Source organism: Anomaloglossus baeobatrachus, chromosome 3 (assembly GCF_048569485.1).
Source record: "Anomaloglossus baeobatrachus isolate aAnoBae1 chromosome 3, aAnoBae1.hap1, whole genome shotgun sequence".
Taxonomy (NCBI): Eukaryota; Metazoa; Chordata; class Amphibia; order Anura; family Aromobatidae; genus Anomaloglossus; species Anomaloglossus baeobatrachus.
This window is the reverse complement of record NC_134355.1, coordinates 464471741-464485453: the sequence shown is the minus strand read 5'-3', so window position 1 is coordinate 464485453 and position 13713 is coordinate 464471741. Positions and strand designations below refer to the sequence as shown.

Below are 13713 nucleotides of genomic sequence, written 5' to 3'. Positions count from 1 at the left end.
ACCCCTAAAATAGCTCCTGGCCAGGCATCCCTGATACATCTTAAATTTATTTAAAACCTGCCCAATTGGGATGAAAGTAAAGGGGTGTTCCGTAATGTTCTTGGTTTTGAATCATGGTTGAATAAGTTTCAAATTGAGTCCACAGAGGATGCTGCCCGATACTTTCTGTCCTTTGTTCCTCCTGAATTTTTGTCCCACTACAAAGTACAAGAAGGAAGAGGGATTCATTATGACCTTACAGATTCTCAGAGAAGGATGAAGTTGGTGATCTCCCAAAAGCCACGAGGGAGAAAGTCTGATCCGGGATTGTTAGAGTCCTTCAAAATTAAGAAAGGGGATGAGCTTAGAGTTGAAGCAAGTAAGTGGGTTGCAGCCTGGTGCGTAGTGTTTGACAAGTTATTGAGTAGTATGGATCAAGGGAATAGAAATGCGATGATGGAACAGTTTGTGAAGAAAGTACCCTTGGACGGGGCTTTCAAGTCAGGGGTTTTGAATAATGCTGAATCTATTGAGGATGTAGTCGAAGCCTTGTTAACCAATGTCAGAACCATGCAGTCCGAGACGAAGGGAGACGAATCTAATGATTTTGCCTACCGCGCGCCTTGGGTTGCATCTGCTGATTCACGGAGACCAGGGTTTCCAGGGGGGGATGGCCAGCTGCCGAGAATGGGCTGGTCCCAGTCGGCAGAGCCCCCCTTTCGGAACCCCAATAGGGGTCCTCCGGTGTGTTATTTCTGTGGACAGGTGAGACATATCAAACGTCAGTGTCCTCATTTGGAGCAGAGGAACATACCTCTGGTACCATTTAACCCCCCCATGTCCCGAGGTATTCCCGGACCCCTTCCACAGGGAGTAAGACCTCCTTATCCCCTCGTGGATGATCCCCGGCAGTATCAGCAGTACAATGGTCTTCAAATGGTTAACCCTGCCACTCAGGGACCTTCCGCCCCCCTAGCTCTTAATTACACAGGCTCAGAGATCAATGCTATTCAGGGTGGAGCCACCCCTCCTCATTTCTATGCTCCGGCAGTGAAGGAGCTGCAGGAATATGAGGACCGGGCTCTCGCTGATGGTCTCTTTGGGGCAGAGGTGGGGGCTGTGGGGCGAAAGACTCTCATAGACGAGAATGATGGATTTTTTTGGGCTTCCCACGGCGGGAGACACGGATTGATGCCGTGAACCCCCTGTTCCCCTCACCTTTCTTGCCCATCTTTCCCTGGGCACGGATGGACGACCATATGTCAGAGGGAAAATGGAGGGGCTATCGTGGGAAGACTTTCTCGTTCATACAGGAGCCTCGGTTTTGTAACTGGGCACAAATTGTAGTCACCCCCTGGACTGCCTGAAACTACCACTTTGGTAGGATTTGAAGGCTCCTGTATTCAAGCAACAAAAAGCCGTCCAGTGAACCTGAGATTTCAGGACTCAGGGGAATCGAAGCAAAGGGGTCTTCGATGTACTTTTTGGGCAAATCCACAGTTGGACTCCACCATTCTGGGAACTGATGTACTAGGAGCATTGGGAATTGTTGTTGATTTATGTAACCAAGCTCTGTGGCGTGACAAGAGAGCTACTGTTTGTTCTGTTATTGTGCCTGTGGAAGAAGAGCTGGAGAGTCATGAAGTAGACATTGCCAGCTTGAATCTATGTACTGATGAAATTTTGGGGAAAATGTTGCAAATGATGCTTTAAAAGATGAACTGAAACAGTTGTTCCCAGAATTGTGGACTTCAAATGAAACAGATTGTGGTCTAAAGCAAACTCAGGTTAAAATTGATGGTGATAAGCTACCACCTTTCCAGCGACAGTACCGAATTCCTGAAGAAATCCTCCCGTACATACGGGTGGCAGTTTCTGGGTTGGAAAAACAGGGCGTGGTCGTGCATAGAAACTGCCTGTGCAACAGCCCCATCCTGCCTGTCAAAAAGACAGATGGTAGCTTTCGCATGGTTGTGGACCTGAGACTTGTAAATAAGTACACTCTGTTAGCTGCTTAGTTTGTTGCATCTGTCCCTGAAGTCATGTCGCAGCTGAGGAATGACTGTAAAGTGTTTTCATGTCTTGACATTACAAAACGGATTTTTCTCTTTACCCATTGTTAATTTTTCCAGAGAATTTATTGAGGATTTTGCTAGCCTTGCTAAACCACTATATGAGCTCCTAAAATGTATTGAGAATGATTATGTCCAAATCATTATCGAAATTCTACAGGCCTTTGATGGGTTAAAGCGGGCTCTCACTGCAGCCATGGCATTAATCAACCCTGATCCCTCCCAGCCCTGCACAGGGGATGTATCCATCTCATCTGTGCTTTTGCAAGAATGGCCCAAAGAAGGTTCTGAAATTGCAAGTCATTTACATGCCTTGGGTTTTTCCACTCAGTTGTTAACGTGCATGGAAAAGGGCTTCACTTTGTGCATAAAGCATGTATTGGCTGTACACTGGACGACGAATCAAGTAAGACACATAGTCGGATTTGCTCCTTTGATTTTACCAGCTATTCTGCTGGCCATCCGTGCTGTGGCTTCCAAATCCACAGGAATTTCTCCTTTTGAATTAATGACAGGAATACAGATGCCTGTTCGTTTGCCAAGTGACATTGTATCTCCTAGCCCAGGACAAGCTGTAGTACAGAGGGATCAGTGGCTGCAGCAAAACCAATAACAGATTTAGCACCTTTAGTAATATACTGTTTTTCAGATGGCTAAAAGTTGTCAATCCTACTGAAAAATCCTTTCAATCCAAAATTGTTACAGAAGCTCAGATCATAGTTAAAAACTAAAAACTTCAGGTAGAGCTCAGAGAAGCAAATTAGGAGTGTTCATTTTTGTCACACAAGTGATTGGCCCCACAGTTTTATGAGTACGTAGGGTTAGCAAGCCAAGAGACAAAGGTGTTAAAATTATTCACATTGATCAATGTAAACTTCCTAATATTGGTAAGAACTGATACCTCACTTTTATTTTTCCCACAGGTCCCTAACCATGGATCCGCCAGAGTACCTGCAGGTGGTGTTTCACACTATACAGTTGGACTCTGATAGTGTGAGAGGGGGAGAAGATCTGGAGATTCCAGAATTCGGGGAGGAAAGGAAAACATGGATCAGAATATTTAAGGACTCATTACCTTGGGACTCATATTTTCATTACTTTTTTTGTTTGTTTTTTGTATGTTTTTGTTAGGGATGTGGGCCCTCCATGTATATGCTCAATCTGATCTCTTGGAAAAACTGGCTTACAGGTGTATGAGTCAATGAGGTGCCTCAATAACCCTGTCTATGGCAATTCAACCTTGCATATGTCAACTCTGTAAGTTGTACTCTGGACAGAGTACAAAAGGGGGAGTTGTTAGAGATAGTCAGCCAAAATATGCTGAGCAGCCATGTTGAACCTAACAGCCATCTTAGGCAGACTTGAGCAAACCAACTTTGCAGCTAATGAGATGCATTGGCTAGAGTTCTCCCCCCAGAGAGGAGAAAGAGATGATATCAGTGTTATTAGCAAGTATAAGAAAAAGTCTAAAAAGGTTAAATCGAATAGAAGAATACAATTGCGTCAGTTGATAGATGGTGATGTGTAGTCACGAATAGCAGGTATATTGAATTGATAAAGAAACAAAGTTGTCAATAGAGTTGTCAGTGTTTGAAGAGTTATGTGAAGTAGAGGCGCCTTCAGGGATCAGAGATGTCAGCAATGACAACATTACTGAATTAATTAAAAGTACCATGGAGGCCCATAGAGATCTGATAAGTTTCTACCGCAATGCTCGTAAATAATGTCATGATGTATCATTATATTCTTTGTTTTCTAATGTGTACGCCTTTCTCTGCAGTATGAGCTTTCCTTTGTCTAACATGTATAAGAGCCCTCACACGCCTATCGGGGACACTTCTTCTTCATCTGTTGCTAATTCTGCTGTTCTGCAAGACACTTGCGTGTGTCATCCTGCCGCTAACCTGTCTTATCTGCTCTGTTGCTATCTCGGAATAAACTTCAGTCTTTGCTTGGAACGGATTGTCTACAACGTCTTCTTAGCTCTCGAGGTCTACGAGAACTTTTTCTTTCAGATCCTCCTTTTGCAAAAATAACAGCCTCTAGTCACTTCCTGTAGCTTTTAATGAGTTCCTGGATCCTGGATGAAGGTATATTTGACCATTCCTGTTTACAAAACCAGTCCAGTTCAATTAAGTTTGATGGTCGCCGAGCATGGACAGCTCATTTCAAATCATCCCACAGATCTTCAATGATATTCAGGTCTGGGGACTGGGATGGCCATTCCAGAACATTGTAATTGTTCCTCTGCAAAAATACCTGAGTAGATTTGGAGCGGTGTTTTGGATCATTGTCTTGCTGAAATATCCATCCCCTGTGTAACTTCAACTTCGTCACTGATTCTTGCACATTATTGTCAAGAATCTGTGGATACTGAGTTGAATCCATGCGACCCTCAACTTTAACAAGATTCCCGATGCCGGCATTGGCCACGCAGCTCCAAAGCATGATGGAACCTCCACCAAATTTTACTGTGGGTAGCAAGTGCTTTTCTTGGAATGCCGTGTTTTTTTGCCTCCATGCATAACGCCTTTTTGTATGACCAAACAACTCAATCTTTGTTTCATCAGTCCACAGGACCTTCTTCCAAAATGTAACTGGCTTGTCCAAATGTGCTTTTGCATACCTCAGGCGACTCTGTTTGTGGCGTGCTTGCAGATACGGCTTCTTTCGCATCACTCTCCCATACAGCTTCTCCTTGTGCAACGTGCGCTGTATTGTTGACCGATGCACATTGACACCATCTGCAGCAAGATGATGCTGCTGGTCTTTGAAGGTGGTCTGTGGATTGTCCTTGACTGTTCTCACCATTCTTCTTCTCTGCCTTTCTGATATTTTTCTTGGCCTGCCACTTCTGGCTTAACAAGAACTGTACCTGTGTTCTTCCATCTCCTTACTATGTTCCTCCTATACACCTGCCTATGAAGTTCAAAGCTCAATGAGGTTACAAAACCAATTTAGTGCTTTAGTAAGTCAGTAAAAAGTAGTTAGGAGTGTTCAAATCAAGAAATCGATAAGGGTGCCCATACTTTTGCACCGGTCAAATTTTGTTTAAATGCGGATAGCACATTTTCTGTTAGTACAATAAACTAAACTTCATTTCAATCCAGAAATATTACTCAGTCCATTAGTTATATGAAACTGAAATAGCTGTTGCAAAACCCAAATTGTTATAAAGAAAAAAGGTTAACATTAATAGGGGTGCCCAAACTTTTTCATATGACTGTATATAGTATGGACTCCACACTATCACTATGCAGTATATACACAGTTACATTTCTATACTATATAGTTTTTGCACAGCTCCATACTATATTCTATGACACAGAATATAGTGATGATCTTTGTATATGCTAAATATTATAAGGTGTGCATGCCACAAAAAAACATGTATAACCATATTTTTCAGACTATAAGACACACCTGATCAATTCTGTACTAACCTGTGCCACATTCTAGTATATATGTCCCCCATCATGATATATATGTGGCCCATCCTGGTATATACTGTATGTGACACATCCTGGTGTATATGTCCCCGCTCCTGGTATATATGTCCCCCCTCCTGGGCCCATCCTGGTGTATCTGTTCCCCAGCCTGGTGTATATGTTCCCCATACTGGGTCTATTCTGGTATATATGTCCCCCATACTGGTATATATGTCCCCTATCCTGGTATACAGTGCAGACCAAAAGTTTGGATACACTTTCTCATTCAAAGAGTGTTCTTTATTTTCATTACTATGAAAATTGTAGATTCACATTGAAAGCATCAAAACTATGAATTAACACATGTAGAATGAAATACTTAACAAAAAGTGTGAGACAACTGAAAATATGTCTTATATTCTAGGCTCTTCAAAGTAGCCACCTTTTGCTTTGATTACTGCTTTGCACACTCTTGGCATTCTCTTTATGTGCTTCAAAAGGTAGTCACCGGAAATGGTTTTCACTTCACAGGTATACCCTGTCAGGTTTAATACGTGGGATTTCTTCCCTTATAAATGAGGTTGGGACCATCAGTTGTGTTGTGCAGAAGTCTGGTGGATACATAGCTGATAGTCCTACTGAATAGACTGTTAGAATTTGTATTATGGCAAGAAAAATTAGCTAAGTAAAGAAAAACAAGTGGCATCATTACTTTAAGAAATGAAGGTCAGTCAGTCCAAAAAATTGGGAAAACTTTGAAAGTGTCCCCAAGTGCAATGGCAAAAACCATCAAACGCTACAAAGAAACTGGCTCACATGAGGACCATTCCAGGAAAGGAAGACCAAGAGTCACCTCTGCTGTGGAGGATAAGTTTATCCGAGTCACCAGCCTCAGAAATCACAGGTTAACAGCAGATCAGATTAGAGACCAGGTCAATGCCACACAGTTCATGCAGCAGACACATCTCTAGAACAACTGTTAAGAGGAGACTTTGTGCAGCAGGCCCTCATGGTAAAATAGCTGCTAGGAAACCACTGCTAACGACAGGCAACAGCAGAAGAGACTTGTTTGGGCTAAAGAACACAAGGAATGGACATTAGACCAGTGGAAATCTGTGCTTTAGTCTTATGAGTCCAAATTTGAGATCTTTGGATCCAACTACCGTTTCTTTGTGCGGCGCAGAAAAGGTGAATGGATGGACTCTACATGCCTGGTTCCCACCGTGAAGCATGGAGGAGGAGGTGTGATGGTGTGGGGGTGCTTTGCTGGTGACACTATTGGGGATTTATTCAAAATTAAAGGCATACTGAACCAGTATGGCTACCACAGAATCTTGCAGCGGCATGCTATTCCATCCGTTTTGCGTTTAGTTGGACCATCATTTATTTTTCAACAGGACAATGACCCCAAACACACCTCCAGGCTGTGTAAGGGCTATTTGACTAAGAAGGAGAATGATGGGGTGCTACGCCAGATGACCTGGCCTCCACAGTCACCAGACCTGAACCTAATCGAGATGGTTTGGGGTGAGCTGGGCCGCAGAGTGAAGGCAAAAGGGCCAACAAATGCTAAGCTTCTCCAGGAACTCCTTCAAGACTGTTGGAAGATGATTTCCGGTGACTACCTCTTGAAGCTAATCAAGAGAATGCCAAGAGTGTGCAAACAGTAATCAAAGCAAAAGGTGGCTACTTTGAAGAACCTAGAATATAAGACATATTTTCAGTTATTTTACACTTTTTTGTTAAGTGTAGCACCCCTGAGACTCATCGCTACAGGGTATATCATTATATCCTTCCCAAGCAGGTCAAGATGTTAATTCTGGTAAGTTCTACACACACCTCACACCACCATACAACAGAAAGAAGCAGTCACTAGGAAAGGGTTAACAATGTTTCTAAACACAGGAAGTGACTCAGCCAGTTCCTAGCAGACCCAGGCCGCCATAACAACTTGCAAAGGTGGGGCATGGGCAGTTAGGAGTAGAAAACATTGTTGTTTCACTTTTAGCCAGGCAGAACAGCTTGGACACGAGACAGAGCAGACGCACAGTGTGCAGCTCCCTGAAGGCCAGTGACAAGTACCCCAAGGCCCCGTGGACGCTGCATAAGTATTTCATTCCACATGTGTTAATTCATAGTTTTGATGCCTTCAATGTGAATCTACAATTTTCAGAGTCATGAAAATAAAGAAAACTCTTTGAATGAGAAGGTGTGTCCAAACTTTTGGTCTGTACTGTATGTTCCCCATACTGGTATATACTGTATATCTGCCATCATGGGCCCATCCTGGTACATACTCCTCCCGTTATGCTGATTTTTTTGTTAATACATAAAAAAGAAATGATTATACACACCTTCTCTCCAGTCCCTCGGCGTCCGGCATCCTCTTCTGATGCCTGCAATTGACTTTGGTGTAGAAGCCATGAGCAGCACATTGCATGACTGCCATGGACTGCCAGTCATAGGGATTCGAGGTCTGTTGCCGGCTAAATCAAACTGAATATTCACCGCTGCACATGCCCATAATCCCTGCCAACTATCTGCACCAATGTCAGTGATAGTAAATGACTGTGAAGATTCTTACTATCAATGACCTCGATGCTGAGAGGTAGGCGAGATTATGGGCGTGGGTGGGTAGCAGTCACTATTCATTTTCTTTAATAGCAGGCACACATGATTGCCCAACTTCTGGCACCGTGAGCTTCCTGCAGCGGTGACCCTGCTCCTGATTCCTGTGACCCCGCTCCACCGCCGCCCTTACCCACCCCCACAGACAGCCAGGTACATTTCAGAATATAAGACACCCCCCCACTTTCCTCACAAATTTTTTTGGGGGAGTGCGTCTTATAGTTCAAAAAATATGGTACATACACAGGCACAGCTCCACACTAAATACTATATACACTGCTCCACAGTATATACTACAATATAATTCAGTTATTAGTATTCTCCTGTCCTGTATACTAGATGTAATTCTAAGTATATGTATTATTCTGACTATACAGTGCCTACAAGTAGTATTCAACCCCCTGCAGATTTAGCAGGTTTGATAAGATGCAAATAAGTTAGAGCCTGCAAACTTCAAACAAGAGCAGGATTTATTAACAGATGCATAAATCTTACAAACCAACAAGTTATGTTGCTCAGTTAAATTTTAATAAATTTTCAACATAAAAGTGTGGGTCAATTATTATTCAACCCCTAGGTTTAATATTTTGTGGAATAACCCTTGTTTGCAATTACAGCTAATAATCGTCTTTTATAAGACCTGATCAGGCCGGCACAGGTCTCTGGAGTTATCTTGGCCCACTCCTCCATGCACATCTTCTCCAAGTTATCTAGGTTCTTTGGGTGTCTCATGTGGACTTTAATCTTGAGCTCCTTCCACAAGTTTTCAATTGGGTTAAGGTCAGGAGACTGACTAGGCCACTGCAACACCTTGATTTTTTCCCTCTCGAACCAGGCCTTGGTTTTCTTGGCTGTGTGCTTTGGGTCGTTGTCTTGTTGGAAGATGAAATGACGACCCATCTTAAGATCCTTGATGGAGGAGCAGAGGTTCTTGGCCAAAATCTCCAGGTAGGCCGTGCTATCCATCTTCCCATGGATGCGGACAAGATGGGCAGGCCCCTTGGCTGAGAAACAGCCCCACAGCATGATGCTGCCACCACCATGCTTGACTGTAGGGATGGTATTCTTGGGGTCGTATGCAGTGCCATCCAGTCTCCAAACGTCACGTGTGTGGTTGGCACCAAAGAACTCGATCTTGGTCTCATCAGACCAGAGAACCTTGAACCAGTCTGTCTCAGAGTCCTCCAAGTGATCATGAGCAAACTGTAGACGAGCCTTGACATGACGCTTTGAAAGTAAAGGTACCTTACGGGCTCGTCTGGAACGGAGACCATTGCGGTGGAGTACATTACTTATGGTATTGACTGAAACCAATGTCCCCACTGCCATGAGATCTTCCCGGAGCTCCTTCCTTGTTGTCCTTGGATTAGCCTTGACTCTTCGGACAAGCCTGGCCTCGGCACGGGTGAAAACTTTCAAAAGCTGTCTAGGCCGTGGAAGGCTAACAGTAGTTCCATAAGCCTTCCACTTCCGGATGATGCTCCCAACAGTGGAGACAGGTAGGCCCAACTCCTTGGAAAGGGTTTTGTACCCCTTGCCAGCCTTGTGACCCTCCACGATCTTGTCTCTGATGGCCTTGGAATGCTCCTTTGTCTTTCCCATGTTGACCAAGTATGAGTGCTGTTCACAAGTTTGGGGAGGGTCTTAATTAGTCAGAAAAGGCTAGAAAAAGAGATAATTAATCCAAACATGTGAAGCTCATTGTTCTTTGTGCCTGAAATACTTCTTAATACTTTAGGGGAACCAAACAGAATTCTTGTGGTTTGAGGGGTTGAATAATAAATTACCCTCTGAATAAACTTTTCACAATTTAAAAAAAAAATAAAAAAAGAAATAACATTCTTTTTTGCTGCAGTGCATTTCACACTTCCAGGCTGATCTACAGTCCAAATGTCACAATGCCAAGTTAATTCCGAATGTGTAAACCTGCTAAATCTGCAGGGGGTTGAATACTACTTGTACCCTGCTCTTGTTTGAAGTTTGCAGGCTCTAACTTATTTGCATCTTATCAAACCTGCTAAATCTGCAGGGGGTTGAATACTACTTGTAGGCACTGTATATATATATATATATATATATATATATATATATATATATATATATATATATATATATATATTGGCTGCTACTGCACATGTGCAAGTGTGGGAGGCCACCAGGAAGTTAGGAATGCATGCACGTGTAGTTTGGAAACACACTGCAGACGCTGAGATTCATAACATGAAAAGGACAATCAGGAGTCTATTAGGAGGACTTACAGGTGTGTGTTAATTGTTTATATACTGTCACAGTGCTTATGTATAAGGTGATTCACCTATTTTCTGTAATATTTTGTGTTTGATTATGCATTGATATTATGTGGACACTGTGTGTGTCCTATCTATGTTTGTATTAATGTTATTTGGTTATTTCATTAATGAGATTTATAATTAGTGAGGATATTTAAACCCTTACTTGAATGCATTGCATTGTACTGCTTGAAAAAAGTCACTTGTGACTGAAATGTCGTGCTGTATCATATGGGCCATTAAATAGGCTTTTTCATTCAAGATTGAAGTTGTGTGCTGCCTTCACTTTTTTTGCTGCTCATTGAAATCGGGTGAGACTGATTGGAAGGACCTTGCACCCCAACAGGTTAAGTGCTGCTCCTATTTTTGCATTTTATATATATAGATATATATATATATATATATATATATATATATATATATATATATATATATATATATGTATATATATATATATATATATATATATATATATATAAAATACTGCACAGTACCACTTCTCGTGTCCTGTATACTACGTGTAATCCTCAGTATCTGTATTAGTCTGTAAATATACATAGCTTTAATAGGGTTTAGTATGTGGGCTTCTGGGGTTTGTGTGTCATGGCTGCTTTTTAATTCCAGTATGACCCTGCTTGAAGGGAACATATCACCAGATTTGTTCCATATAAACTGCGACCACCATCAGTAAGCCCTTATATACAGCATTCTAGAACACTGTATATAATTGTCCACTCCACTCAGTATAACATGAAAAACAGCTTTTATTATAATCACCTGCGGGGTGGTCGGGTCCGATGGGCATTGCTGGTCTTGGTCCAACGCCTAAGTCATCCAAGCAGAGGCCTCCATTGCGCTCCTGCGTACTTTTCTCTGCCCTGCTGAGAGCAGATTAAAGTATTTTAGTGCACAATGCCTGGGCAGTCTTTGACCTTTTCCCGAGCTGTGCATTACAATACTGTGCTCTCACCTCAGCATGGCAGAGACAAGTGCGCAGGATCGCAATGGAGGCCTCTGTGTGGATAACAGAGGACACGTCATCCACAAGATGCTGGGAAGGAGGACGGCGATGGAAGGAAGATAGGAGGCAACTGACCGACACCAGCGTCATGCCCATCGGACCCGAGTGACCTGCAGGTGAGTATTATAAAAGATGTTTTTTTTACATTCTACAGATCGGCCTGGGCTCTTATATACAGTATTCTAGAATGCTGTATATAAGAGCTTAATGGTGGTGACCACAGCTTATGGGGGACAAATCAGATGACAGGTTCTCTATAAAACACTTTGAAAAGTTGCAAAACTGTTTGCACAACAAAGAGTTCTAGCAACTTTGCCAAAATGGGCAAAGCTAGAGAGGAGCCAGGCTGATGGGGCATGGCTATGCTTGCCCATAAAACTAATTGAAAATGGCGAAATATATTACTCCAGAAAGGTTACTCCAGTCCATGAACTTTGTTCCTATGTGATGGCAAGGTAAATAACTATATTATTTAATGCCAATTATTTCTCTACTTTTACTATAGATATTTTAACTAAGCTCAGGAAAAATTACCCAGTTCAGATTTGCACCAGGTGCCAATCATATTATAGGTGCCATTTTCCTTGTGAAGTTTCACATCACAGTCGCCTTCCACTGCCTGCAAATAAAAAAACACAGCCAGTAAAATACATTGTGTTATTTGTAACAGTAGCAGTACATACAGAGAGTAAAATAAGGATTTGATACACTGCTGATTTTGCAAGTTTTTCTCACTTATTTCACACTTGCGTTGTTTTGTATCAGTCACTATCCGTCGTTTTGAGGAATTACGGTATCCTGCTAAATATTTTGCAGGAATCAGTTTTTTCCCCATAGACTTCTATTAGCGACGAATTGTCACTGATGGCCCTGCGTTGCATCCGCCACATTACGGATTAGTCGTTTACTGACTGACCGTCGGCCGGGAGCAACACTAAATGTAAAGTTTTTTGTGTGCGGTGGATCGTTTTTTTACTGTGAGCATGCGCACAGTAAAAAACCATGATCTACTGTAAATTCGGTTCCAACGGCCAGAACGATCAGCTGATCGCCCGGCGGCCGGCTTTTGTGAACGATCAGCTGATTGCCTGGTGGCCGCCTTTTGTGAACGATCAGCTGAACGTTCACAAAAGGTGGCCGCCGGGCGATCAGCTGATCATTCACAAAAGCCAGCCGCCCATAAAACAGTAAAAAAAAAACCAACGGATCGTTTTTTTGCTGCATCAGTCACATCAGTTGTGCCACTATCTGCAACGCATCCATTGCATCAGTCACACAACTGATTGTGATGGATGCAAAACAACGTAAGTGTGAAAGCAGCCTTACATAGAACGGAGAGTTCTGTAATTTTTATCATACGTACACTTCAACTGTGACAGACAGAATAAAAAAAAAATACTGAACATCACACTGTATGATTTTTAAATAATTAATTTGCATATTATTACATGAAATAAATATTTGATCACCTACCAATCAGCAAGAATCCTGGCTCTCACAGACCTGTTATTTTTTCTTTAAGAAGCCCTCCTACTCTGCACTCATTACCTGTATTAATTGCATCTGTTTGCTCTCATTACCTGTATAAAAGACACCTGTCCACACACTCAAGCAATTGTGCTCAAACCTCTCTACTATGGACCAAGACCAAAACGCTGTCTAAGGACCCCAGGGACAAAATTATAGACCTGCACAAGGCTGGGATGGGATACAGCATAATAACTAAGCAGCTTGGTGCGAAGGCCCATTTGAAGTGTGCCAATGATTATCTGGATGATCCAGAGGAGGCATTTGAGAAGGTCATGTGGTCAGATAGGACTAAAATAGAACTTACTTTTTGGTGTCAACTCTACTTGCCTTGTTTGGAGGAAGAAGAAGGATTAGTACAACCTCAAGGACACTGTCGCAACCGTGAAACATGGGGGTGGAAACATCATATTTTGGGTGTGCTTTTCTACAAAGAGGAGAGGACGACTGCACCATATTGAAGGGAGGATTTTGGCCAACAACCTTTTTCCCTTTGTAAGAGTATTGAAGATGGGTCGTGGTTGGGTCTTCCAACATGACAATGACCCAAAACACACAGCCAGAACAACTATGGAGTGGCTCTGTAAGAAACCTTTCAAGGTCCTGGAGTGGCCTAGCCAGTCTGCATACATGAATCCAATAGAAAATCTTTGGATGGAGCTGAAACAAAATGTTACCCAGTGACAGTCCCAAAACCTGAAAGATTTGGAGAAGATCTGTATGGAGGAGCAGGCCTTAATTCCTGCTGCAGTGTGTGCAAACTTGGTCAA

The 13713-nt window shown here is 42.5% G+C and overlaps 1 protein-coding gene across 1 annotated transcript in view; it reads right to left on the bottom strand.

The window, feature by feature from the left end:
* Nucleotides 1–13713, bottom strand: part of AHSG (alpha 2-HS glycoprotein) — a 43529-nt gene that overhangs the window by 28264 nt on the left and 1552 nt on the right. Inside the window, exon 3 of the mRNA XM_075338534.1 lies at nucleotides 11951–12035. Coding sequence (XP_075194649.1) covers nucleotides 11951–12035 — 85 coding nt within the window. The remainder of the gene's footprint in view (nucleotides 1–11950; nucleotides 12036–13713) is intronic.